The 24,538-nt window shown below is 43.9% G+C and overlaps 7 protein-coding genes across 10 annotated transcripts in view; 4 read left to right on the top strand and 3 right to left on the bottom strand.

Annotated features, from left to right (window-relative positions):
* Positions 1 to 3,581, bottom strand: part of LOC128873662 (uncharacterized) — a 38,929-nt gene extending 35,348 nt beyond the window's left edge. The window contains exons 1-2 of the mRNA XM_054117375.1: positions 3,366 to 3,581; positions 2,579 to 3,163 (exon numbers count right to left, since the gene is read on the bottom strand). Coding sequence (XP_053973350.1) covers positions 2,579 to 2,945 — 367 coding nt within the window. The 5' untranslated portion in view covers positions 2,946 to 3,163; positions 3,366 to 3,581. The remainder of the gene's footprint in view (positions 1 to 2,578; positions 3,164 to 3,365) is intronic.
* Positions 3,582 to 3,813: 232 nt separating this feature from the next.
* LOC128873671 (RIB43A-like with coiled-coils protein 2) lies at positions 3,814 to 6,797 on the top strand. Its single transcript, XM_054117395.1, has 4 exons — positions 3,814 to 5,995; positions 6,108 to 6,248; positions 6,330 to 6,490; positions 6,638 to 6,797. Exons 1-4 carry the CDS (start codon positions 5,873 to 5,875, stop codon positions 6,648 to 6,650), a joined length of 438 nt encoding a protein of 145 aa, XP_053973370.1. The 5' UTR covers positions 3,814 to 5,872; the 3' UTR covers positions 6,651 to 6,797.
* Positions 6,720 to 8,682, top strand: LOC128873629 (RIB43A-like with coiled-coils protein 2). Its single transcript, XM_054117326.1, has 4 exons — positions 6,720 to 6,905; positions 7,979 to 8,206; positions 8,352 to 8,458; positions 8,541 to 8,682. Exons 1-4 carry the CDS (start codon positions 6,720 to 6,722, stop codon positions 8,680 to 8,682), a joined length of 663 nt encoding a protein of 220 aa, XP_053973301.1.
* A 349-nt stretch (positions 8,683 to 9,031) lies between these two features.
* On the top strand, positions 9,032 to 11,694 carry LOC128873665 (repetitive organellar protein-like). 2 transcript variants are annotated; one of them, XM_054117383.1, is made up of 7 exons: positions 9,032 to 9,225; positions 9,393 to 9,468; positions 9,542 to 10,022; positions 10,086 to 11,070; positions 11,131 to 11,259; positions 11,330 to 11,491; positions 11,560 to 11,694. In XM_054117383.1, exons 1-7 carry the CDS (start codon positions 9,188 to 9,190, stop codon positions 11,585 to 11,587), a joined length of 1,899 nt encoding a protein of 632 aa, XP_053973358.1. In that variant the 5' UTR covers positions 9,032 to 9,187; the 3' UTR covers positions 11,588 to 11,694. The 2 variants fall into 2 exon arrangements, with proteins under 2 accessions (XP_053973358.1, XP_053973357.1); XM_054117382.1 differs by having other exon boundaries at positions 9,070 to 9,317.
* Positions 11,488 to 12,525, bottom strand: LOC128873669 (vacuolar-sorting protein SNF8). Its single transcript, XM_054117393.1, has one exon. The coding sequence runs from the start codon at positions 12,507 to 12,509 to the stop codon at positions 11,754 to 11,756; it is 756 nt and encodes a 251-aa protein (XP_053973368.1). The 5' UTR covers positions 12,510 to 12,525; the 3' UTR covers positions 11,488 to 11,753.
* A 313-nt stretch (positions 12,526 to 12,838) lies between these two features.
* LOC128873672 (RING-box protein 1A) lies at positions 12,839 to 13,901 on the top strand. Its single transcript, XM_054117396.1, has 5 exons — positions 12,839 to 13,006; positions 13,171 to 13,198; positions 13,303 to 13,424; positions 13,533 to 13,618; positions 13,767 to 13,901. Exons 1-5 carry the CDS (start codon positions 12,839 to 12,841, stop codon positions 13,777 to 13,779), a joined length of 417 nt encoding a protein of 138 aa, XP_053973371.1. The 3' UTR covers positions 13,780 to 13,901.
* A 1,039-nt stretch (positions 13,902 to 14,940) lies between these two features.
* Positions 14,941 to 23,252, bottom strand: LOC128873664 (proton channel OtopLc-like). 3 transcript variants are annotated; one of them, XM_054117381.1, is made up of 12 exons: positions 23,052 to 23,252; positions 21,843 to 22,098; positions 21,654 to 21,710; positions 21,426 to 21,584; positions 20,738 to 20,970; positions 20,496 to 20,665; positions 20,181 to 20,342; positions 19,686 to 19,952; positions 18,967 to 19,217; positions 18,707 to 18,840; positions 18,389 to 18,621; positions 14,941 to 18,313 (listed from the first exon to the last, which is right to left on the bottom strand). In XM_054117381.1, exons 3-12 carry the CDS (start codon positions 21,668 to 21,670, stop codon positions 18,023 to 18,025), a joined length of 1,917 nt encoding a protein of 638 aa, XP_053973356.1. In that variant the 5' UTR covers positions 21,671 to 21,710; positions 21,843 to 22,098; positions 23,052 to 23,252; the 3' UTR covers positions 14,941 to 18,022. The 3 variants fall into 3 exon arrangements, with proteins under 3 accessions (XP_053973356.1, XP_053973354.1, XP_053973355.1); XM_054117379.1 differs by having other exon boundaries at positions 20,496 to 20,970; XM_054117380.1 differs by lacking the exon at positions 21,843 to 22,098 and having other exon boundaries at positions 20,496 to 20,970.
* Positions 23,253 to 24,538: the final 1,286 nt, after the last annotated feature.

Raw genomic sequence — 24,538 nt, forward strand, 5'->3', positions numbered from 1 at the left:
TCGCGATATCGTTTCCTTGCTCGTATCCGAAAGAGGTGAGTCATTAAAGTTCGTTTCGTGCCATCCGCGTCGACGGATCTTCATCGTTCGACGGAACCGAATGCTCCGATTCGTTCCGGGAGGAGCGCGCCAGCTCGACGCACAAAAGGGTTCACGCGTGACCCACTTTCCGCAGGACAGTTCAGCCTCTCAGGAATAGAACGATCGCGGCAGCCCCGAATGATATGTCACGGACAAAAGTATGCGACGGACGATCCTGCGTGTCGGCTTTTTTCGGAGGGAACCTCTGCATCGGCAAATTGGACGTTCGACTCGGCTGGCCCGTTCGTCAACTCGTGGCTGAAAAACTTGTTTTTCGACTTCTCGCCACCATGTTCATCCTCTCTTTTCCCAATGGTCGATGAGTCACGCGTTTCGTTTACACTGTAGGCTGTTGTTAACGCTAATAATAAAGGTTATTTCAAAAAGATCCGAGTTCGACCCAACGGTACGTCAGTTTCGGTTGCACCTCGCCTGATTCGAACTACGGTAGTATCGATTCGATGACACTATCGAGCGAACATTTTTTTGTATTCGTACCTCGTTGAAAGATACCATATCGCTGTGACGTACTATCGAGTGCTTCCATAGAACGGACAATAACTCGCGAGGGTATGACGTATGTACATAGAGACGGGCAGTATTTTAATTTTCCACCGTAACGATTTCATTGTTACAAACGAAGACAAAAGATACTCAACGCCGAGCACGTATTTTGTCGCGAAAAGAACGATTTCAAACAACCTAGGCGATCTTAGAGTCAGTTACGAAACGTCGTTCATCTATTATTTGCTCGGCTATTCCGCACCTAGACCGGCTTCACTCGCTCGAGGAGATTATCATGAGACGGGCGAGAGACGCTTCTCGACAGAAATCGGATCGAGAACGCGAGCGTGTAGCAGGAATGCGAGCGCTCGCTAATAGAAGCGTTTAAACGCGCGACGCTGGCAATTTATTTGCATGGCGCGCGCGGTCCACTGTGCCGTGGCTAGCGATCAGGAAAACGCGTGCACGAGATCCCTAAATATCGACGTTGATACTCTCTCTCTCTCTCTCTCTCTCTCTCTCTACTCCCCCTTCTCTGATCGGCAAATATAGCCGAGTAAACTCTTCAAGGTGGTACGCCTAACTCGATCAAACGATGCATGACGTCGCGCCATGCGTACCAAGTGCCCCGGAAGAAAGAGGCTTCGGCAAACAGGCCTGACTTCCGGTTGAAACTGGCGCTCATTCGAACGGTCCCGACGGTTGTAAATCGAGGAGAAATCGCGCGAAACCTCGGGAACAAGATTCTGTGCGACGCGAACCCTTTAACGATGAACCCGAGATCATTTCTAATGCAGACTTAAGCTCGCAAATAAGTATACATGTACATAATTGGCTTCTCTTACACTTTCAGATTCAGAATGAGCATAAAATATAAAAAAAAGTGCAAGAACATTGGGAAATGTATAGAAAAACAGTTGGAGCGTGGATCGTTAAGTGGAATCTCGATTGGTAAAAAAAAATGGGTAGCCTTCGGGACGATCATAGGCCAACGACATTTGAATAACACGACGGCGCAAACATTCGAGACCCTGAATATTTAACAGGGCACAGTTTACGAGATTCTGTAACAGCGATGTTTACGTTGACGAACACTTATATTACCGGTGCCTCTCTCTCTCTCTCTGCTCCTTCCCTCCTCTTTTCCTACCAGTGTCTCGAAAGCAAAATGCTCGATGCGAATTAATTATGCAAACGTCGTAAGCAACCGAGCACGTTCGTTGGGCGATAGAGCATAAAGACCTCTAGCGACGGTGTTCTCAACAGAATCTTACCGTTTGCGCGATACCGACGACAGTAATAACAATATCGTCGTTTAAAAAAACTATGACAATTGAACGCATGAATTATAGTTAGGTCTGGGTTAGGTCTGATACCTTCTTCGTATAGTGACTGGTATACCTGTGACACCCACCGCGAAGATCGACCAGAGTGCGTGTGCGTTCTTATGCTCTTAATTCGAAATACTTCCAATACACACGCACGCGATAGGTTTCCGCGCGAGACTCGAGTATCGAGTTACGAAAGGTATACGTCGAGTGCACTTGCCGGGTATCCCTCTGCAGGTTGGCATAGCGAGACTTTGAGCCGGAGCGCCATGGAGAACGAAATTCATGCGACTGTTTGCAGAAAAACTCGTTCGTCCGTTCGTACAGCGGACCATACACGGTGGAAGTTTACCGCAGATTTGATCGTAGGTTTGGTCGACCGTCTTTCCCACGAGAAGGAGTCATACATCCGATAAACCGCGTGTACCGAGCTATCACGATCGAAACAAGTACAGAAACCTTCGATTCGATCGATAAGCTTTAATCGAAGTTGTTGACAATCTTAACGAGATATTTATCTCTGGCGAACCGCGACAAACGCGGCTCTTTCCGTCGCGAACGATGCGTGTCGTTGGTCGCGAAGTTGTGGAGTGCTAGGGGTGGGTAGGGCGGAGCGAAAGGGGACCAGAGGAGTCGGAGGGGCAAAGACTATATTGATCACTGACCTTTCCTGCGGCCGAATGGTCCGAAGAACGTGCCGTTCTTGCCGATGACGTTATCCTCGATGTACTTGAGCAGTTTCGTGGTATCCTCCCCTTTTCTAGCGACGATCGACCTGATGGGACGCGGCGGCGTGGTTTTCTGGCTACCACTGGTGACCGTACTCGGGGTGACGGGGTTGGCCGTGGTCGGCGTAGACGTGGTGGCCGTGGTCGACGTGGACGTCGACGCTACGGTGGCCAACGGTGCGGCTAGGTTCGCGCAAGTCGCACTTATAGCTGTGGAACAAGTAGTTTCCTCCGCGAGAGAGTTGATCCTCCGCTGCGAACCGCTCCAACTCTTGCCACACGAGATCTTCACCGAGCAGCTCATTCTCTCATAGTAATCGCGATGCTCTCGGTGTGCATAGTAGGAAGAGGAGCCTGGAAGGGACGCTCGCGGTAACGAACTCGAGCGTTGCGTCCAGGAACCAGTTAATCCGAGGATACGCGCGTTGTTCGATCGGAGCTTGTCACTCGTGGAACAATTGGAGCGTTATCTGGATGCAAACGTTGAAGAAACGACGCTCCGATTTTTCTTTCTTCTTCCCTCTATAGTTTACGTACACTTGTCAACACGTGTTTAGATCGTAGATACGTTAAAATACATTAATTAATTGAGACGATACGACGCGACGATTATCGTAGATCTACCGACGTACTCCGAGTGATTAACGGAAAAGAAGACGCGCGTATCGCGTACTCCTTAATCGTGCGTATAGACGACGAACAGAAAAAAAAAAGATGTGTGCACCTTTATTCGATGTAGGGAACCTCCGATCGATCTCGACGATCCTCCCAACGATTCACAGTTTTGCAGTTGTCGCGCACTCGAGCTTCACTCTTCTTCGAATCCGTTTCGTTGTACGTGCATTCGGACCAATAGCGTGACGGTAGTCGTGTTCCTCGGTGTCCGACTACTTCCGTGATACTCCTCGATCGAGCAAACGTGCACCACTGATACAACCTCCTTCGAAGTTGAGGCGAGACTGAATGTCTAGCGGACGAGTTGCCCGGTTCGCCAATGACGTCACATGGCCACGCAGGCGCCGTTGAGTCTCGCTTTGCTTCGGGGCATCTTCTCTGGGTTGGCTGTATGCCGTGCCGCGAAAACTTGGGAGCGCGTTTTTCCGCGAATCTCTCACCGAACTCGTTTTAAATGGCGCGTAAGATTCTACATTTTATTTTTTGTCGTCTATATCAACATGGAACGTATCCATAACAGAGTTGGGTTCCGAGCAATTACGATTGTAATTCGTCACGTAATCGTTCGCTGTAACTGAGCGTATAGATTATAGTTTACAATTGTTAAAATGTAACTAAATTAAAATTGCGATTATACGATTCTCTCGTACGTTTGTTTTGAATGTATAACACTAAACTCTAAACAATCAGAGCCAGACATCGGATAACGACAAGAACGAGTGTATTATTAATTCGCACATGTTGGCAGCACCTTTTATACTTCAGGAGTTTTCGAATGTGTTCGACGATCGATAAGACGATTTCCAGAGGATTATCTTATCGTATTATCTGATGTTCAATTATAGCAGATTGACTGTTACTCGGCTTTATATTTATATGTTTCCTTGTTAGACAGCTAGTAAAAATTGCCGGCAGAACGTTGAGGGTGCGATAGTTGACTAAAAATCTCATTTTTTAAATTTTACAGGCGTAGTTTTTGTGGATCATTCGTCCACCTTCGTAGTCACGAATACCCTTTTTTTCACCGTAGGGATACGTTTCCGTTCGACGTGCAGAGTCCTGCGTGATTTGCACTCGCGATCGTTCGCCATATGGCCCGATACGGTGAATATAGGTCACGCGAAGACACGTGTATTTTCTCGCTAGGTAAAAAACAATTCCTACGGTTGTTAACCGTCAACTTGGCACAATGGACACATTGAAAGTTTGTTATCCACCTGCGTTGTGTAATAAAAAAAATATATCACACATCAGTTGAAATGCAATATTTTGATACAATATTATGGTTATCAAGCTCTTATGCAATGAATCACTGATCCTCGATCGTTCTAAACATTTTCGAATAACATGCAATAAGTATCGAACGTATCTACGACGATCGCCGAAAGGACTTCTGTCCAGCTAGAATAAACGATTCGTTACATCGCGCGTCGAATCGATAAGGAAGAAAGCGAGGCGATTATTTCCTTAAAATACATCTCGAGTACACGGACAGCGTATAATAATCCTTTCATCGTATCCGGCTGGAAGCCGTAAAGAGGCTTTGGCTCTCGATGCTTTCACGACGATTTACTCGAGCTTCTTGTGATTCACGCGAACGACTCGACCCCGGAATATTCGATAAACCGTCACGTTCGGTGGCCTCCGTGCGAGACGGTCGATTCAGACTTACGTAGCGTTCTCGTTTTTTTCATTGTATGAAAAACGAAGACGTTTCGTCTGACTCACCGTATGTAACTAGAGTCACACAACGGAGTCACCTAAATCCGTTTTATTCCCATTATTTCATCCGCAATCGCACGGCCGCTACAATCGGTACACGCGTCCGAGCGCAATAATACTAGACCACGAAGTCACGAGTCATGCATAATGACTTTCGCCGAATCAACAGATAGTGCAACACATGTTTGCGCTTTCAACAGCTGTTCTTCACGTGACTCTGTCGTGAAAATATCCTGAGCGACCGAATAATCGACGCTCGTATATGTGTCAGAGCTCAGCGTCGTCGGCAATAAAAAATTTAAACTCAAACAAAGGATCGGATTGATCTTTAAGAAAATAATAAAGCCGTTGACAGTTACAAGGTGCAGCGGATAATTTGAATATTCTTATCGGTTGGTTTCTTTGAGAACTGTTATCTGTACATGTAGAACAGTCGTATCTAAAACAATTTCAAACCATGCTCTGAAGCGCAAAATTAACGAAATAGGGACGTAAACATACGTAAATAGAGAGTATATTTTATACACGAAACATTGTTTAATTACTTTACCTCGAGCATCGATTAACCGGTGGGTCACGAATTTATTGCTGCGATTCACGTTAATCGACAATCTGCTGTATTCTTAACAGTTTTTCGTTAATTCGATATGCGAAAGTATACGACGAAGTTCGCGGCGCAGAAAGGAAGCGTTCGAAACATGCGATTCGATGTAGTTATTTATTATTATCGTCCAAACGCTCCATGGTAACGAATTCCACTCGATTCCCGTGGCTTTCGTCGCTACGTTCATTCCTGCTTCGGTCCCTATCGTTTTCGTACCGAAATCTAACACGATGATGACGTTCCAAACCGTCACCAAGGAGGACCTGAAGCTCGCCGCTTCTATCCAGCGTCGAAGGCAAATAGAAGAGGAAAGGAAGCAGCGAATATTCAATCCGCGATTCAGGAAAATCGGAGTGAGTTTGTTCTAGATCCAACTTGTGTTCAAAATGCTCATCTGACACGCGAAAGAAGGACTTTATCGCGCTCGGGATCCCACGTAACGATCTTTGCTCGTAACGTTCACAGATAGACAAGGAATTCTTGGACAAACAGGTCGCGGAAAAGAAGCAGCAGCGCCAGCTAGAACAGGCACGAGAAACCGAGCTCGACGAGAATTTGATTCGCGGCAGTAAGCTCGCTTTGCTTCTCGAAAAACAACAGGAAGAGGTAAAACTGTCAATCACACGGTTAGAGAAAGAATTTTTCTCCCGGAACCAACTTTATTTAACATTCGTACATGTATCGCAGGAGAGACGACGGATAAACGTTGAGATTGAAAATTTCCGACGACACCACCAGCGACCGGAGGATCGGCGAGATTACGATCTGTGCGATCCGGATGCCTTGAAGAAATCGTGTTCAGCACCCTGCGATGGAGACTCGCAATCCGGTTTGGCCTGCGGGCAGAAGTAAATATTGTCCTTTCCAATTTCCTTCCGCCGACCGTGCAGCTCCGGAGAAAACGATATTAAACGAACCTCCGGAAAATAAATCCTAAATTTCATTACGGACGAAACTCTAAACGATACGGTAAAAGATCTATTGCATTCTGACAGATCTGCCTACTGATTTTGACAATGCAGATTCGAGGGCGAGGATACCGACTCGAAGGAACGCTCGAAAGCGCAAAAAGAGGAGATGAGATGGTGGATAGAGAAGCAAAAGAATGAACGTACGATGGAGGAGAGAGATCGGCAGGAAGCCGAGAAAGCGTACCAGGAAGCCGTCATCTCCAGGGACAAGCGCGCCATGACGTTAGATCGTATGGAGCGAGAATGTCGTCGAAGGTTGAACGAAGCCACCGCAAGTTTCAATCGGGCCCTGGTAAGGCTTTCTCCAATTTAGTCCTTCGTAGGTACGGCGGGAAATAACAAAGCGGCGGGAACTGCGACGCAGATAAGAATCTTATTATCCGACGATTCTATTTTCCTCACGACGAAATGAAAGGCGAACCATGTTTTCGCTCGGATGGAGATCCGATCGTACGTTCTTGTTCTCGTAGATCACTGATGTTCGCGGACGACGAGAAAGCGAAGAGTCTGATAATTAACGCTCGATGGTCCTTCGTTGCATTAATTGATTTAGAGTCCTCTCTCGTTAGTTCTCGGGGACGACAACGAGCCGTGAAATGTCAAGGTTCAACGGCGTCGAGATATCATCGTTTGCGATATGCTTTCTGCCTGGAGATGAATGGGACGTCACCTCTCGAGTTTTCCGATTTTGTCACAGTTTATGAGGATTTTCACTCCATGATTCACTCACTTCTTCCAGCCTGTTTGGCGCCATACTCGAGACCAAGGACTCGGGTTAGATCTCCTGGCCAAAATTACAACTTCTCAACTCGTACAAATTACGAATACCGAATAGCTGCACGATAGGCTAGATTTAATCCTCTTCGATGTACTTGAGCAACCGGTTAGCAAGATCATTTTAGATTCGAGCTGTTCGTTAGACAAACCGTGCGTCGAAACATTCTTCAATGGATTTTAAGCGAAGGTATTTGCATTGTCCTTCGCTGCGCAGCCCAGTTGAAGATCGTCTCGACGGACGATCGTCGAACGGGTATCGTGTAGCCACCTTCACCCGTCGGAAATAAAGCGCGTGTACTTTACGCGAGCACCGGCTGCAACAAACATAAACCTTCCTCGAAGGTGAGCACCGTTTACATCGGTTACGAGGTTGCTATGGCCGATGAGCAAACTCGGTGACGTCAAGGAGTACGGGTCCCGGTAATAACATAGAGAATGATCGTTACCCTGCTGCCCCATCCTCCGCGCATGCGTTCCCGTCCTTGACTTTTTTACTTCGAAGTGTCACGCTTCGTCGGGCACGCGAGTTTGGTCAAACGACCGAATGGGGTTCACACCGTTTCTCTTACCCCTTCGCGCTGCGTACAGGCGGAGGAACAGGAGCGACGCCGCCACTGCGAAGCCCTTCGGGACGAGGAGGATAAGAAAGCGGAAATCTACAATCACGTGACCGGGGACTTCCTCACGGAAGCCAAAGAGCAGGCCGAGAGCACCCGTGGACCGCACAAGCCGTTGGCCTCGCGCTACAAAGGCATGTCCGCGGATGAGCTTCGCGTTTTCAGGGAGGAGCAAGCACGTCAGATGATAGAAATCGAGGTAAAAGTCGCGAAGCGTTGTTTTGAAATCGCTTTAACGACCCACCGCGAAAGATTGAAACGGTGCCAAGCGTTGTCGCGACCGTGAAAGGTCTCGGCGAACGGGAGAAAAAATTTGGCATGCTCAAGGAAAGCTTCTTTTTCAGAGAATGAAATTGGAGGAGAAGCGAATGAACGAGGAATGGGATCGGTTGATGAATTCACACGCGCAAATCGCGGACACGTACCAGCGTGAAATGGACCGGAAGAGAGCGTAAGATTTCATGTTGGGAATTTAGTTGAAGTAAGTACGCTGAGTTATTCCGATAGTAAATTTCCCATTGGCTTCGTTGCAGGGAAATAAAGAAGAAGATAGCCGACGAGAACCTGCGGCTGGCGGAACAACAAAGATCCCGTCAGGAGTATCTGAATAAAACTCTTTACAAAACTGGACCAACTGCCGCCTTCTTTGAACAATTTAACAGAGACGCTCGTTGAAATAAAAACTTGATTTTTTACATAACGATATTTATAAAGATAGCACGTTTTATCATATTTTGTCGACTATACGTTTATACAAAATTCGATAAATTTGTCATTTTATAAAGCATCTTCAGTCTATAATGTATCGTAAATAAAAGAATAGAAGAATCGTCATCGCTCATTAAGCCGCTCAGTGAGCGATATTAATGGCGTCATCGGTAAGAAAACACCCAAGTTTGTAGTAAAAATAGTTCCTGCTATTACTGTTAGATGGCGCATAGACTAATACAGTAGCGCCATTGGTGAGTAAACACCCAAGTTTGTAGTGAACTATGTTACACGCTATTACTGCTAGATGGCGCTACTATTCATTGTAGTGAATTGACACTGATGTATGCCGCGTACGGGTTGACAACACAACCGATAGCGTCGTAAACATAAATTAAATAAACCATTTATTTTCCACGATGGACTCTCGATTGAGATAGTATTGGAAAATATAAATTCTTCTAGCGATAAAATGCTTGATACGGAGCAGGACAATACTTTGAAACAACGGTTAGTTTTGAGGTTATATTTAATACTACCTACATGTGTGACAATTACGATAAAATGCTTGATACGGAGCAGGACAATACTTTGAAACAACGGTTAGTTTTAAGGTTATATTTAATACTACCTACATGTGTGACAATTACGTTTGATAAACTTCTTTTTACGTCTAGCACTGAACGAGATGTAATCCTTGAAGAACATCACGGGATTGTGGAGGATCTTAAACGAGATTTGCAATTATGCAAGGTATATCTTTATTCATAATTAATCCTACACTGTACGCAATTCCAAATACTTATCGTGTACTTTTAATCATTAGGTCGAACAAAATAATATACGAACCGAATTAGAAGTTTTGCGAAATGAAAGTCACAAAATTGATGACATACGACAATCCTTCGATCGTATTCACGTGGAAGAATGCGATAACCAAGATGTATATAAGAAAGAGATAGCGAATTTACAGGAGCGTATCGCGCTGTTAGAGACCGAGAAAGATTCGGTTCTGCAATTATGGCATATTTCGTTGAATACTGTAAGTGCCTTGGAAGAAGAGTTGAAGAGACTTCGTATGGATGAGAGAGGTACACAATTTTATCAAGAACAGGCAAATGTTATTAAGAAAAGTTATTCTGAAGCTATTAAAATGTTGGAAGAAAAACTTTCTCAGGCTAAAGAAAATTTTATTAAACATGAACTGCTGTATCGGACTAGTACAGAAAAAGTTGAAAGTTTAGGTAAAGAAAAGAATGAACTTTTAGAGAAATTTAAAAGTTTACAAAAAGATGCTCAAGATAAAGGTCAGTAACACATATTTGTAATATTTTGCAATAAATAGAAACATCATTCTTATGTTTTAAAAGATAGGAATAATCAGGTGACAATAGAGACATTGAAAAGGGAACTAGCTTATGCTAAAGCAGAAACCAATAAAATAGTACAAGCCAAATTGGAATTGGAAAAGAAATTGAACGAGGTTAAGAGATACGCCGACAATATAATGGAAAAGGACAAGGAAACAAAGAATAAAATGGCGGAAGCTATCGAACTGATCGAATCAGCGGTCAGGGAAAAGGATTTGGTACTTCATCGCGAAGCACTGGTTTTGGAAGAGAAAGCCCGAGTAGAGCATCGTTTAGCTGTAATAGCAAACGAATACGACGCGAAAATACAAGAATTAAATAAAAAAACTCAAGATGAAATTGAGTTAAACACAAAGAAATATATAACAGAAATTAAAGAGCTTAAAATGGAATTACAAGAAAAGGCAGCATTAGTAGAGAAAATTCAAAGAGAATTACAATGTACCGACGAAGAATTGAGTAAAATTCGTAGAGATTCTAGCATGAAACTGTTGGATTATGAGCAAAAAACAAAACGTTTGGAACTTCAGTTACAGGTGTACGACGAAGCGATAGCTAAAAACAAGTACGATATGGAAATTAAACAATTGAAAGAAAAAATTACTAATCTCGAAGGTGGACTAGTTACTTCAAACGATAAGTTACAAAAATTAGAACAACATAGTATGGAAGATCAGATTAAAAAGGCTGATCGTGAAAGTAAGGACATAATGAAGCAATACTCGGATTTAGAAAGCCAATTGAGTAAAACATTAGGTGTTAAAGAAAACCTCGTATTGCAATTAAAATCGCTAAAACAAGATTTTGATTATGAAATACAAAGGAGAGACAACGAAAGACATTCTCTTGAGAATAAAATTCATGAACTGGAAGTTAATCTTCGGAAAACAGGCTGTACAAAGGAACATAAGTTACAAGATGCGATAATCGATGAAACGAATCCGCATTTGTTCGATATAAAACAAAAGCGTACTTTGGATATAACGTAAGAAAATGACGCCAATTAATATTTTAAATAATATTTCATGTAATATTTCCATTCTAGGGTGGAAAATAAATGTCACTGCTGCCAAACAGTGTTCTCGGATCAAATGAATAAATTGCAGGAAAAATTTGATAAAAAATCAAAAGAATTAATTCATCATGTACAAGTTCATCAAAAACTAAGTAAAAAGTATGGATATTTGATAGATGAATAGAAAGTGATAACTTTTTATTGTTAACGATATTATTTTTTATTTTAGATGGAGGGATGAGGCAAAATTATTGGCAGTCAAATTTCAAGGAAAAACTAAAGAACTTAAAGGAAAAATAAGCACACTACAGAAAGAAAATAACGAATTAAGTACAGAATTGTTAACTTGTAAGCAACAAATGGCACAACATATGTTGCAAGACATACGACAGTATGTATTTAATATATTTTTATAATGATACTACATTCTCAAATAACTAAATATGTATTTCATTTTAGATTTAACACTACAAGTGAAATCAGGTGACAATATTTTTCTCTACCTAAACAAACTTTACATCAAATATCTGAATGTGTACATATTATAAGAGTATGTAAATTTATTTGCATTAGAAATACATTTTTCACTATAGATACTTCTTTTGTTTTTATTAAAAATTATCCATCTCTTAGTGATATAGTCGATATTGTACTTATTCTGTGGATGCAATACACGCTGTGAATAAACTTGGAAACCAATACAAAACCTCATCTTCACCTTGTTCATCCAACCATGCCAGTCCTTCTTTTATCATATGATCTAAGGCTTTTTGAACACGATCTGGTTCCCATCGCAAATGTTTACATAACATAGGCTTTGACACAAATGCATTACCAGATGTACTAGCTCCTTGTAATACAGCGGTATGGTCCATGCTTAATTCACCTGGCACAGATTGGACCATGTGTTTACCTCCACCGATAGGGACAACAGAAAATCCACTTCCAAAAATACGTAATTTCTTGGCAGCTGCTAATAAATCTTCATTTGTTATCTCTTGATGTTGTTCCTTACGACCTCTAGCTTGAATCAATTTTGTTCTAAGTTCATCCAATGAAATCAAACCACCAGTTTTATAATTTGTAGCCATGCAAACTTCAACGATTTGCACAGCAAGTTCATAATAGAAATCTCCTATGCCAAGAACTGACCAAAAGCCTTTTCCTGAGGCTAAAGGATCTACACCAATTGATGCACACATCTCAGTAAATTCCCGTCGAAACCGTGGATTTTTTTTAATATCACTTTTATGCTTTGTTGCAAATTCCTCCAGATTCACGCGGAAAGTTTCCATCTGCTTCGTCATTTGCTCGAACTGATTTTCTTGGATCTCCGTACCTTTATCCTTATATTTTTCCTGTTCCAACTTTTGTTTTTGAATCGCGCCAACGCCTGCCTTACGCCTCATCGTATAGTATAATTTACGATGCGATTCAGATCATAAACATACGATTAAAAATTTTCTATCCACGCAAAATTACTCAAAATTCCTATCCAGCTCTCAAGCGATCGAGGTAACTGTCATGTTTTTCTCAGTAATTAGTAGTTCCTCTTACGATAACATAACCTAATATCGATACATTGTCACCATCACAACGTGAACTTTTGTTATCGATACTTTGATTTTCAAATATTTCTTAATAACAAGATTAAAGTATTAATTTTGAAATAGTATAACACTCCACCGTATAAGAAAAATATTTAATGAATAAGTAAATGTCTATCCTAATCCAGTGAATGGTGCGTCGTACTTGTACTTTCAATCTCGTGCACGAGATGTCAGTTGGTTGCCATCAACATCAAATTCTAAACATGGCGTCGGCAATGGATATCGACGATGAAGAAAGTGATTTACCAACTTCTAGTAGCAGTAAAGGAGAGAAAAAACGTTTTGAAGTTAAAAAGGTAAGACAAAATGTTGTGTACATGTTCTACGAAATATATACGAATTTTATACACTTTATTAATTTGATTGTTAAATTCTAACCTTATTATCGCATTGTCATTTGTACTATACTCACATGGTTTGTATCAAGGTTTATTTAAAAGTACGAAATTTTACGTTTTAGTGGAACGCTGTGGCTCTTTGGGCATGGGGTATGTATCAAAAAATGTTGTTATTTTTATTCATTTCTGTCAATTTTCATTTTGACATTTTATGTACAAATTTACTATTAAGTACACGTTCAATTATTTTTCAGATATCGTGGTAGACAATTGTGCTATCTGTCGTAATCACATAATGGATTTATGTATAGAGTGTCAAGCAAATCAAGCATCAGCTACTAGTGAAGAATGTACCGTAGCTTGGGGTGTATGCAATGTATATATTTCATTTTTACCATTTTTTTTTACGATACACACTTAGTATCGATCGCAGTACCTATATAGTTACTTTTTTATTTTAATATTTTGATCATTTTTTGCATAGCATGCATTCCATTTCCATTGCATCTCACGTTGGTTGAAGACTCGACAAGTTTGTCCACTAGACAACCGGGAGTGGGAGTTTCAAAAGTGAGTAACACCTACAAAGATACACATCTGGCTTCTTAATGCTTTTCAAAATCGTTTGTGCGTTCGTAGGAAAAGCACACGAGAATCTCGCGTTTTCCGCGCGTATAAATTTCTATTTAAGTAAATTATTTTTTTGCATTTAATTTAGATATGGACATTAGCAAAATGTGTTCAACTGCAACAAACATCGGAACCTTCAAGAATGTCAAAGCCGACGCAAGTTTAATTATGTGCGAACAACAATTAACAATTTGGTGTTATATTGGAGCAGAAAATCTGTAGCGAGAGAACTGAAAATTTGTTTTAAACGTAAAGTTTTTAGAATGCTACCGCACGAGCATCAAGTTTATACTGCGACATATATTCAGTTGGAAATGAAGACCTAAAAATAGGAGCTATCAAACCTTTCTTATTCTGTCGGTTACACATTATGTGACAATGTAACTTATAGTCGTAAGTGCTTGAATAAATAAAAACCATACAATATGCAACATTATTTTGCTAAATTTATTTTCTACCTATACGGAGACCTATTTAATTACCGACGTACGCGTATTATCGGTACAAAACCTTTTGATGTTTGAAATTGAAACGGCTAGAAAGAGTATCTTACGTCGATTTTTTTTTTATCAAATCTCCCAATAATCCGCTTATCTGATTTTAAGAAATACCGTCTAGTAAAAGTTTTGTCCTCTTTTCAGGAACGGTAACTTTGCGCATCCTACTCTCTCTCTCTCTCTCTCACTCGAGCAGCAGCAGCAATTTGTATTCTTCTAATAGCTATCGATTTCATCGAAAGAACGTACTATAACGTCTGCTAATGTAACAACGTTTCCAAAAGGAATATTCGTCGCATCGCTTACTGCAAAAACTGAATATCAAAGTCATACAATTATGGATCTATCATACAGGTTCAGATATACGCGCATTAGTTTCCCAAGATTTAGATTTTCGAAGCGTTAAGTAAAATCAAACCCACCCAAGTAGCATTGATAGCTTCCCGTAATAATAGCTTTTACGTTGCATCGGCCTGCATGGTTGTCCTACTCTTAGGCTTTTATCATTAATCCGTGCTATTACGGGTAGGTGGATTCCCAACGAGACATAACGGCCGCATATCGCTGCGACCCGTGACGTCACCGACGAGACCAATCGATCGCTTTGAAATCATCTCGGAATCCCTTTTCCAGTTCCACCGTATTCAAGAGGTACGAGAGCCAATACTTATCAAGCGATAGAACGCGGAGCTCGACGAGCCGGCTTCTAATCCGGGTATACAGCGAAAATTACATCCTCGACGAGCAACTGACATTCACGCGTAGCTGCGAGGTAAGAGAGCATTAGCGAACTTTTCCAGCTTTTGACTTTTCTTCGTATCGTCCGCGCCCCCAATTTTATTAAACTTCTCTTTACGCGAAAGTAAACATGGTACGATACTTCCGCACAAAAACAGGATTCGTTTAAGTCTTCGTTTCCTTAATTAATCGCATTTCCCATAATCTCGAGATCGCACGATTACATCTCGAACATTTTCCGATGATAGAAGTTGTCGAAGAATACAACGTGAGGCTCTAAAACAATTTTTCAAGCAACTCCTTAAACTTTAATTTTTCCATTATGTAAACGGTCTCGCATTTCGAATAAATCGCAATAAGCAAACGATGTCGATAATATCGCTGGTCCGCGAGGCTCTTCAGCAATTTTCAATTACACATTCGGATTCGAGCTCGAATTTCGCTCCGCTGGTAAATATTTATAATCGAAATATTTAAAAAGGGTGATCCTCGTTCGGCGATGAGTCCTGCTCGACGGGGATTGGGAAGGTATTGGGAGCCGCGATGATTGGATGAATGTATAATAATCCTGCGTATTAAAGTGGCGTTCGAATGATTTTCCGAGAACCGGTTTCGCGCGATACACCGTAACCGGTAGTTGCTCAAAATATTTACCTGGGCGTCAGAGATGGAATATAAATACGATTTGCGTCCTCGCTCCCGAGATACAGCGCGATAGAAGGATCGGTTAGGGCAACGGCCACAGGTAGGTAGAAGGGTGGCACGAAAGAGCTTTTGGGTGGAGGTAAAATAGGGTGGGAGTGCGAGTCGCGAAGGCCTCATTTCCGGCGGAAACAGAGGTTCCCTCTCCCTGGCAGCGAATTGTCACCCTCTTGCCTCTCGTCCTTCTTGTCTCGTCCAGATGGCTGCAAAGATCAATCGAATTAAATACATTCCCGAGGATCGTCCAATCGACGACCTCCGATGCTGGTTTTTGTCTGGTAGTTGTTCTGCCAATACCGCTGTCGTTCCTTTTTCCTCCGCGCACCACCGACAGGACCGAATAATTTGCTTCTCGGTGATTGTTTCTCCCTTCCTCCATGTTTTTATTTCTTCTTTAATAATGCCGGTTACGTCGCGGCGCAGCAGACATATAGAAAATTCATTAAAGCTCCGCGTACTTAATTGGGTCGAGATAAATATCGCCGCTTACCCTTTACGCTACGCACTCACGAGATAATTTCGTTTCGAACGGCCCACGATTTCGTGTTCGATATATTTTCGTTGACCTAGTAATCGTCGGCGGACGAGAAAATCGCGGTACGTGTACTTTCGCGGGAAATTATTTTGCCGTTGTATTCGCGACAGTGAAAAGCGTTTTTCCGTTGCCAGCTGGTGTAAGCGCATTTCATCGAACGCTCTCCGCTTGTTGTACGTTATATTATTTAAAAAAAAAGTTCCCCCGCCGGTATAGACCATCCATTATCCGCAACTCCGATAAATCCGCCCAGGCGTTCCAGCTCCTTCTGTTTGGCGGATATATCAAGGTTCGCCTCGTCGCGGCTCCGCGTTCTCCGTCTTCTTGCCACCTGTTCCCTTTTCCATCACGGACTTTCGAATCGGCGGGGGGGGGGGGGGTTAGGGACGGATAGGTAAACCCGATAAATCGCAAGATTTCTCCGTGGTCAGCCGCGACGTCGCGAAAAGTCGCTACTTTTTGGAAGAAGTGACACGGAAACGTAGGTCTACGAATTGTTTCAAATCTTGGGTTTTTCTTAAATCGTAAACGTTTCGTATTCTATTTCCATTTTGACACGAAATCAAACATAATAATTGAAGACGAAACGCATCGAAGATTCGTCGCGAAATTCTGGAAGCCACCGTTCCGAATAAATTCTTGAAAACGAATCTGAACGTGCGCTAACGTTTCCCGTATTCAGCTAGCTCTGGAAATCTAGGATTTCTCGTGCACTTCGACGTAGAAAGATCTCTACGCGTGTGCTGCAGATTGTACCCGTAGTAGTAGCGGTGGGTTGGCAAGGTAGGGGTCGTAGGAGCGGTAAATCCTCGTTAAATCCGCAAAAAAAAAGTAACAGAGTCTACGGCGAGCGTTAGGAACCGTTGACGCGGTAGTAACACCCTTTTTTTCCGTCTATCGTCGAAGACTCGCGTTTCTTGTATTATTCTGCCGAATAATTACAATTATCCTAAAGCGCTGAGGGGGGTGTACCAAATGTAGTTGTTCGGTTTACTTTTAAATTCGTTGGGGAATTTAATTGTACGATGTAGTACGATCGAGGCCCGCAATCACGATTCGCGGAAGGCAGGAGGACAGTAAGTGGAGCATTAAGTTCGAAATTTCGGAACACGGCGTACACGGCTTGGTTGTATACACGGTATTCTTGGCGGACGAGTCCGAGAGCACTCGATAGGCTAAGTAAATCAGAGGCCTTTGGTCAAGAGTAGAACCTCCACTACGTTCAGGACGGGTGCGGGGAAGCAATAGTGGCGGCAGGAGCAACAAAGGGTTGGCTAAGAGCCTCTTCACCCACCGTTCGCTCGCTTTCTCCAACCACCGAAGCATCACCTACTTCTCGCTGCAGCGAGGCTTGGCTGGCCCCGTGATGTGATTGCTACCAAATGTGTTTACCGTAAACCGTATCAAACTGTCGACCTCCACCATCACCGTTACTCCGTGTCTTTTCCCATGTACATCGACGAAAGAGTACGCACCTCTATCGATTCGGCAACCGTGGCATCCTGTCGGATGTCTCAAAGCATCGGTGCACCCCTCTTATATGCCTTTTGTCGCGCGCTAGTTTAATAAAAGTTCCTCACGGGAGCAGGGTAACAGACATCGCGGGGAACTTTGTTCTCCGTGCCCTGTAACGTTATTATTTGCGATAGACCGCTTGCTTTCTCGTTTGTCTTCCTTGCGTTTTTTCTATTTTTAATAACCTGGTAATCGAAGGGATGGTTCGAGAGGAACGCAATTTTCGCCATGCTCGTTCGAACTTGTTTTTCACGTAGCGCGACCTTTGAGTTAAACGATATTCGTTGTTTATACAATTCATGGATGCGTAAAGTACAAAAGAGACGCTTCTCGATCGTCCGTGATGGATCGATGATTTCAATACGGTGTTTGCACTACGCTGGTGGATCTGCACTTGTAACAGGTCTTCCATATCTCGAACAGGCATATGGCGGAGTGAAATCGATAGAATATAGCGAGCGGCATAGAAACGTGCGTAATGATCGTCCACGCCCAAACGCCGAAGAACTGCAAATGATCGGGTCTGACACCGGCGCGGGATTTTTCAAGAGTGTTCACCGTCCACAGGGCGATGTTCACGACTATCAGGAAAGTGATCAGCTCCTTGCCAGGCTTGTCGTTCTTCGAGCAACGTCTTCCCCACGCGATCTACGAATTTCACAGAAATTGAAAGCGCTCGTGTGGGATTACTACGATCCTCGACGGTACGATCTAGTATCTTACTTTGATGAGCAAAGTTTGGCTCGTGCTCTGTAGCAGGGCCAACAAGTCCGTAAAAAGTGACAGCACCCAGATCTGTCCCATCGTTAATACGTCACCGACGACTCCGAATAAACAGTGAAGATAGACTCCAGCTTGAGCCGCGGCCAATAACGTTGTGTCCAACTCGGATGGCTTGATGATCTTTTGCTGTAAGGCTTGCAACTTCAGAGTTCCAGCGATAGATGCAATCATGCCTGTAAGTTTCACGTTTACAAACACGCTACATGGTTACAGAGATTACAGGTATACATATTACGATATCGTGAAACGGTTATCTACCTAGCGCGAGTATCGTCGCGTCTAACGCGGTCACCTGTACGATCGCTATGTTCATTTTGGTCTCCTTCAGGACGAAGAACATAATCAGGCTTAGTATCGTCGCGGCGACGACCAGAATCCCGCCGAAAAGACCCCTGAAAAACGTTACAGTGATAAAGCAGAGGTGCACGCGCACAGACGACGCGTTTTAAAATCTCAACGATATCGCATTAACAAATTAACGGAACGGCCTTATCGATTTAATTAAATTCCTGGCTGACCTGTGAGAGTTGCTGCAATCTATGCTAAGATGATACGAAGATCTCGTCGGAGTCTCGCCCTTTGCATCGATCTTCTCGTTCACCCTCTTCCACATCTCGAACAGTATCACCGCGCAAATTAAACTGAATTCAATTGTGCATGGAAAAAGGAACGGACTCGCGTCTCTCAAAAGAGATTTCAAGATCCCATCCTCATCGTCGTGCGTAGGGCCCAGCTGATCGATTTCGTGCTGCGTCTCCTCGACGAGCGCCTTGGAGAAAACAAACGGAATGGCTGAGAATGCGTGAAAAATTCACGATTCCGCCGTTCTCGTATAAGGAACATCGAACCGAGACTATCGAAGCTATAGAATTTCTGTTAATATGTATCACGTTTCCGCGCACGTGATTAAAATCTCGGTATCGGTATAATTTCGATGCTGACAAACACGGCTACTTCGATTACCCCTGGAATACGGATACGAGCCTCTGGTCACCGTTCACGGGGTATACGTTTCCGCAAACGTTGGAATAAACATTTGGCTCGACTTTGATAAATGCTAAATACGGTTTATCGATACCGCGTTCGAATTAAAAGATTATCGAAATGTATTCAATATCAGCGGTATTCAACCTGGCAAGAATCGCTTTATCTCCATTTTTCGCTTCGGACTGTGACGTTACATTTTGTCAACGATCAGTGTTCCAAAAACAATTACTGTTACCGTAAAGATGATTACCTGTAACCATTCGCAAAGGTTGGTCGCAATCATGTGCATCAGGCCTAGTTTCGCGAGGGCCGTGTGTTTGGACAGATTGAGACTTTTGCTGTTGAGGAATATGAAGTGCATTTGAGCTGTGACCAACAGCAGTCTGGCACCCGGTGTAATCGCCCTAAACGGGCCGGAAGCTATTTCCGCTCCAATTTGCAATCCCGTAAATACCAGCGAGCCGGCGCCAAATCCCACTGCGCCGAGCCTTAGACAAAAGCTGCCGTATTGTTGCGTCTGGGGAAGAAAGATTTCATTGTACGCGGTGCGTAATTGAACGCGCCATGCTAATTAGAAAACGCTGAACGAGCCACGGATTAGCGCGGTTCTAACTAGGCTATCGAAGTGTTCCCTTATACTATCCTTTAATACGTGGCATCATCGAAAGAGAACGATCTACGATGTGTCCTAGATTTGATATTGTTCAATTCTGAATATGTTTACAACCGAACATTGAAATATTACCTGATCGATGTTCTCGCGTTCACCTTTCTCGTTGAATGCAAAAGTCTGCTGTTTCTTCTCGTTCTTCTGCGTCAAATTTTTCACGGCTTTGTCCCTCAGCACGATGACGTACATCGCGATCACGAAAGCGACGCTGACCAAATACAGATAGAGGTAAAATCCCTGCCGAAATAAATTAGTTTATTAGTTCATAGAAGTTGACCGTTGGCGAAGCTCGTGATGTTTGAGTCGTTCCGCGTCAAATCGATCACTCAGTTCATTGGCGTTGAGATATGACGTAGTACGCGAGAAACGTGAGGAGTTTTCGTCACCGACCTGACTCAGAGATGGAGGGACTCTTTGAGTCCCGCTGGCTGAGACCGGCACGGCGATTCCAATGACGATCAGTAATTTCGCGTATAGGGTGCTCATGATCGATATCATTTCCTTGTGGCATGTTCGCCTCTCGGCAGATTTCTGTTGTTGCTCCATGATCTGCTGTTTAGCTGTGAACAAAGTTTCGGAACATTCTCGCAATTGCAAGATGTTCGCACTATTGGAATGCGCGATGCCCTTACTTCTCGCGGCTTCCAGAGCGTTCATAGGTACGCAGGCCGTGTTGACGGGAGTCAAAGGTAAGAGGTTCGGTCGTTGCTTTTGCGCGTCGTCGTACTTCTCCATGTGACTGTGACTGTTCAGAAGCGGCATTTGCCCAGCCTTGTGCCCAGGTGGCTGTCCCGTTAAGAATTCTTGATCCTGGGGCATGCAAGACGGCAGCGACATGTTGCTGCCTATACCTGAAATCAACGCTCTGTCGAAAGGAGAAAACGTTACCATTTAAAAAAATGCAATTAGTTTGAATTACGATGGCGTTGTAATGACTCGTAGTGTTTAGTAAATAGAACGGAATCAATTGTACATCATTAAAACGCGTGTAAATTATGTCGACCACGCTCTTGTTAGACAGACTGTATTCACGAAAGCGCAATGTCCGTCGCTTTCGCACCGATACACTGGACGATATAAATTTAAACGAGTCGGTGATGCATCCCGCCACGAAAATATTTCGCTCGAAAACTGAATTCAATGATCGTAAAATTATACGCTACTCGCGTTCCAGTTCGACCGCGTTTCACGGCGCACCGTGCGGGAGAGCTATTTTATTTTAGCTTCGATACGTTGTTAATAACAGAGGCGGTGATTCGCGCGTGTCCCCGAGGATGAACGAAAAATACGAAGGAAAATTTGAAAACGAGTCGATATTACCCGAGGAGACCTCTTCTATGGTTTATAATGGCAGTCAGAGACATGCTTTGTCTTCGGAGGTGCGAGTTTCTTCCTCGAGAAGAAGCGAGGTAGTCTTTTCCATCGGCATCCGATGATAAAGGTATCGATGGCATCGCGTCCCGATTTCTAAAGTCGGGACTGTAACGTTGATTCGATCAAAATTATGTCGCACCGCGTCATGAAAATTTGATTCCAAGCGATACTTACTTTGTCGTAATATTCATAGTCTATCGATGCTCTCCTAAATCGATGAATGCAAGGAGCCTGAAAAAGATAACGCGTTCATCCCATTAACGACCAAAATGCAAGTTACTGTAACGGACTAAACGCGATATCGCTAAGCAGCGTGCCTTCCCTTCGTCTTATTATCATTTCGGAATACCAGAATGTACGTACACGCAACGTACGTTGAAAGTTCTTTTCTTCTTTCTTCTGACAAACGTTGCGTAACAATCGTTTCGGTTTATTCACCGGCAATGCGTCAAACTTTCTAGTTCGTTCCGGGGTTGGGTAAGCTCGCCGTGCTGTATTTGCTCGGCTGTTCTCGCGTAGAAAACTTGGAAATTTATTCCCGGGAAAATTCGCTCGCGTTTTGAATTTTTAGTAGGCTGGCCAACTTCTTTCTTCGCCGCGCTTCGTGGCGTTCAAGCGTCTAGAAGAAAGCGTTTCTTTCAGCCTCGATCGAAAGCCCGGCGGCAACAATTTTTCCGAACACCTTCCAATCTCTGGTACGAGGGAGAGTCAACAATTCGAGGTAACTCTCGTTAAAAATGCTCGTTTTCACTTTCAGTCCCCTGCGTGTAATCTAAAATAGTTTTTTCTCCAATTGTGGAAGAGTTTGCGCAACGAAAGGACTCTATCGAAAAACGGTATTACCGCGAGGTTTCTATTTTTGGTATACCAAGTCATACGAATACGTTGGCGGATAAAATTATTGTCTCACCCTCGCGACGTGGAAGGCTCGTCGGAGACGAGTGTATTGTTCTCGGTCGGGACGCGAAGCTCGTTGGACGCGTTGGAGACGATGAACTGGAATTCCTACTACATTGGAGGCAATTCCCGACTTTGTGTCGACGGTACGGTCGACACTAGCTGTCGTGTAACCGGACCAACTTCCCCGACTCCTCTATGAATCGCGTTAAACGAATCCCGGTGAACCGTGGCACGTTATCGGCGCGTCAGTCGAGGGAAACGGTCCGCCGTGGGCTAGACTCGGTAATGCCCAACTGTTCTCGCGACGTGAATCGCACAAAAGCCACTTCTAGCGTGCCTTTGCGGAAGGCAACCGCTTTCATGCGTCCGTCGACGGTGCGTCGCGCGACGTCGCAGCGAAATCTCGAGCAACGAGTATCTTTTGTAAGCTGCACTCGTTTTCGAGCGATACTCTCCGAGGGACAGAATCCATTAACAATGCAGCTGAATCGGTAGAACGGTCGTCGAACGAAAAGTCCTTATTCGAATCCTGGCACCAACATTCTTGGTAAATAGGTTGCCGAGGTATACCGCTACTCTTATCCGAACGATAAGCGTGTCACGTGTCCATCAACGGATAAATGCACGAGCGACGATCGAACGCGTTGCATAATACAACAGACGCGATATTACCTTTCACGTTGACAAATTGGCTGATGTCGTCTTAAATTTGTCCACAAATCGTCGCTTTGCGTAACAAATCAGTGTCAATTGGATGAAGCACTAAACCTATCACAGTTTTATCGCGCCATCGTCACCGCTTCCGTATTCCGAAGAAACTCGTATCTATCTTCGCGATTAGACAAATTGGTAATCGTCGGCGCCTTGGACCGTGGTTCGCGCGCTTCTGATGGAAAATACGAAACGATGCAGCTGCTGTACAAGACGGCGCGGAAGGTCAACGACAAACAGACCGATGTCGCGAAATTAGCGAGAGATTGCGAGAAACGGTGGGAAAACGCTCATTTTTGTACAAATGGATCGCTTAAATAGGGACCAAGACTTTGCATTATTAACTCGATCGGTTCAACGACAACACGTTCCCCCACTGATTTCCAAAATGAGCGATGCACGATATTCTTCGTTACCGAGAGAAATCGGTGTCGCTGAAAGCACTGGAGAATAAATTGGCGAAGCTATAGCCACGAAAAAGTTTTAGCTTTCGCATTCCGCGAATTGAATAGACTCGATGAAAGAGGCGAATCGACTTTGCGCACCACTGTTCTAAATGGATGTAATTCGTCGTCCGCGATTGTTTATTTATGCGGAATATTTCGAAATGCGGAATGGCGGTACCGCGGCGATTCGGTGGCCCCGACATTTGCATTTGTATTGCTTGATTACCTCGGAATTCAATTTCTCTCGCGGTTTTAGGAATAATCGGAGCAAGAAATCACGAACATATTCGGCATTTTCAGCCTCTAAAGCCGTTGATGGTTCGCGCGGCTCGCGGGAACCGATGATTATAACGTTACGGGCCATCGAATCCCGCGGATCGTGACGTAAACGTAACGAGTGTTCGCGGCATCTGCGTTGATCAGGAGACATGTAATCGGCGTCCAGGTCGGTGCACGCGTATCTATACGTTCTCATAAAGGCGGCCGCGCGTTCTGCATAATTTTACGAGACTTCCGTGGCGATCGGCGAGTTTATAGGCTGATTTTCTGACGCGTAATCCGTACAAACGAGCCGGTTGAGTGGAGTGTAAGCCGTTGATTAACAATATCATCATCCGCGCGGAACGGCACGCCGTGTTTGCCGAAACAGTTCGAAAATTTAGACCGTGCTCGCTAAAAGGCACTAATTGTAGGTGCAGCCGATAATAGTTAGTACTCGGAGCCTAATTACCGTTCCGATGCACGAGTCGATCGATTCGACAAATCCTGATTTGCGCTAGCACGTTGTTGTCCTTGTCACTTTCGTTCTCTTCCGCGCGAACAGCCTCGGCGACGCCGACGGTCTGTTTTCGATTAGGCGTAAACGATTCCATGGTTACGCTTCTCCCTTTTCACGGTTCGGTCACCGCGAACAATCTACGAAAACAAAGAGTGAAGGATCGCGAACGGGACCCAAAGTGACACAAGCGTGGATTCGATTCCCAATAGGATTCGGGTTGACGA

This window comes from Hylaeus volcanicus, chromosome 3 (genome assembly GCF_026283585.1).
Source record: "Hylaeus volcanicus isolate JK05 chromosome 3, UHH_iyHylVolc1.0_haploid, whole genome shotgun sequence".
NCBI classification, from domain to species: Eukaryota; Metazoa; Arthropoda; class Insecta; order Hymenoptera; family Colletidae; genus Hylaeus; species Hylaeus volcanicus.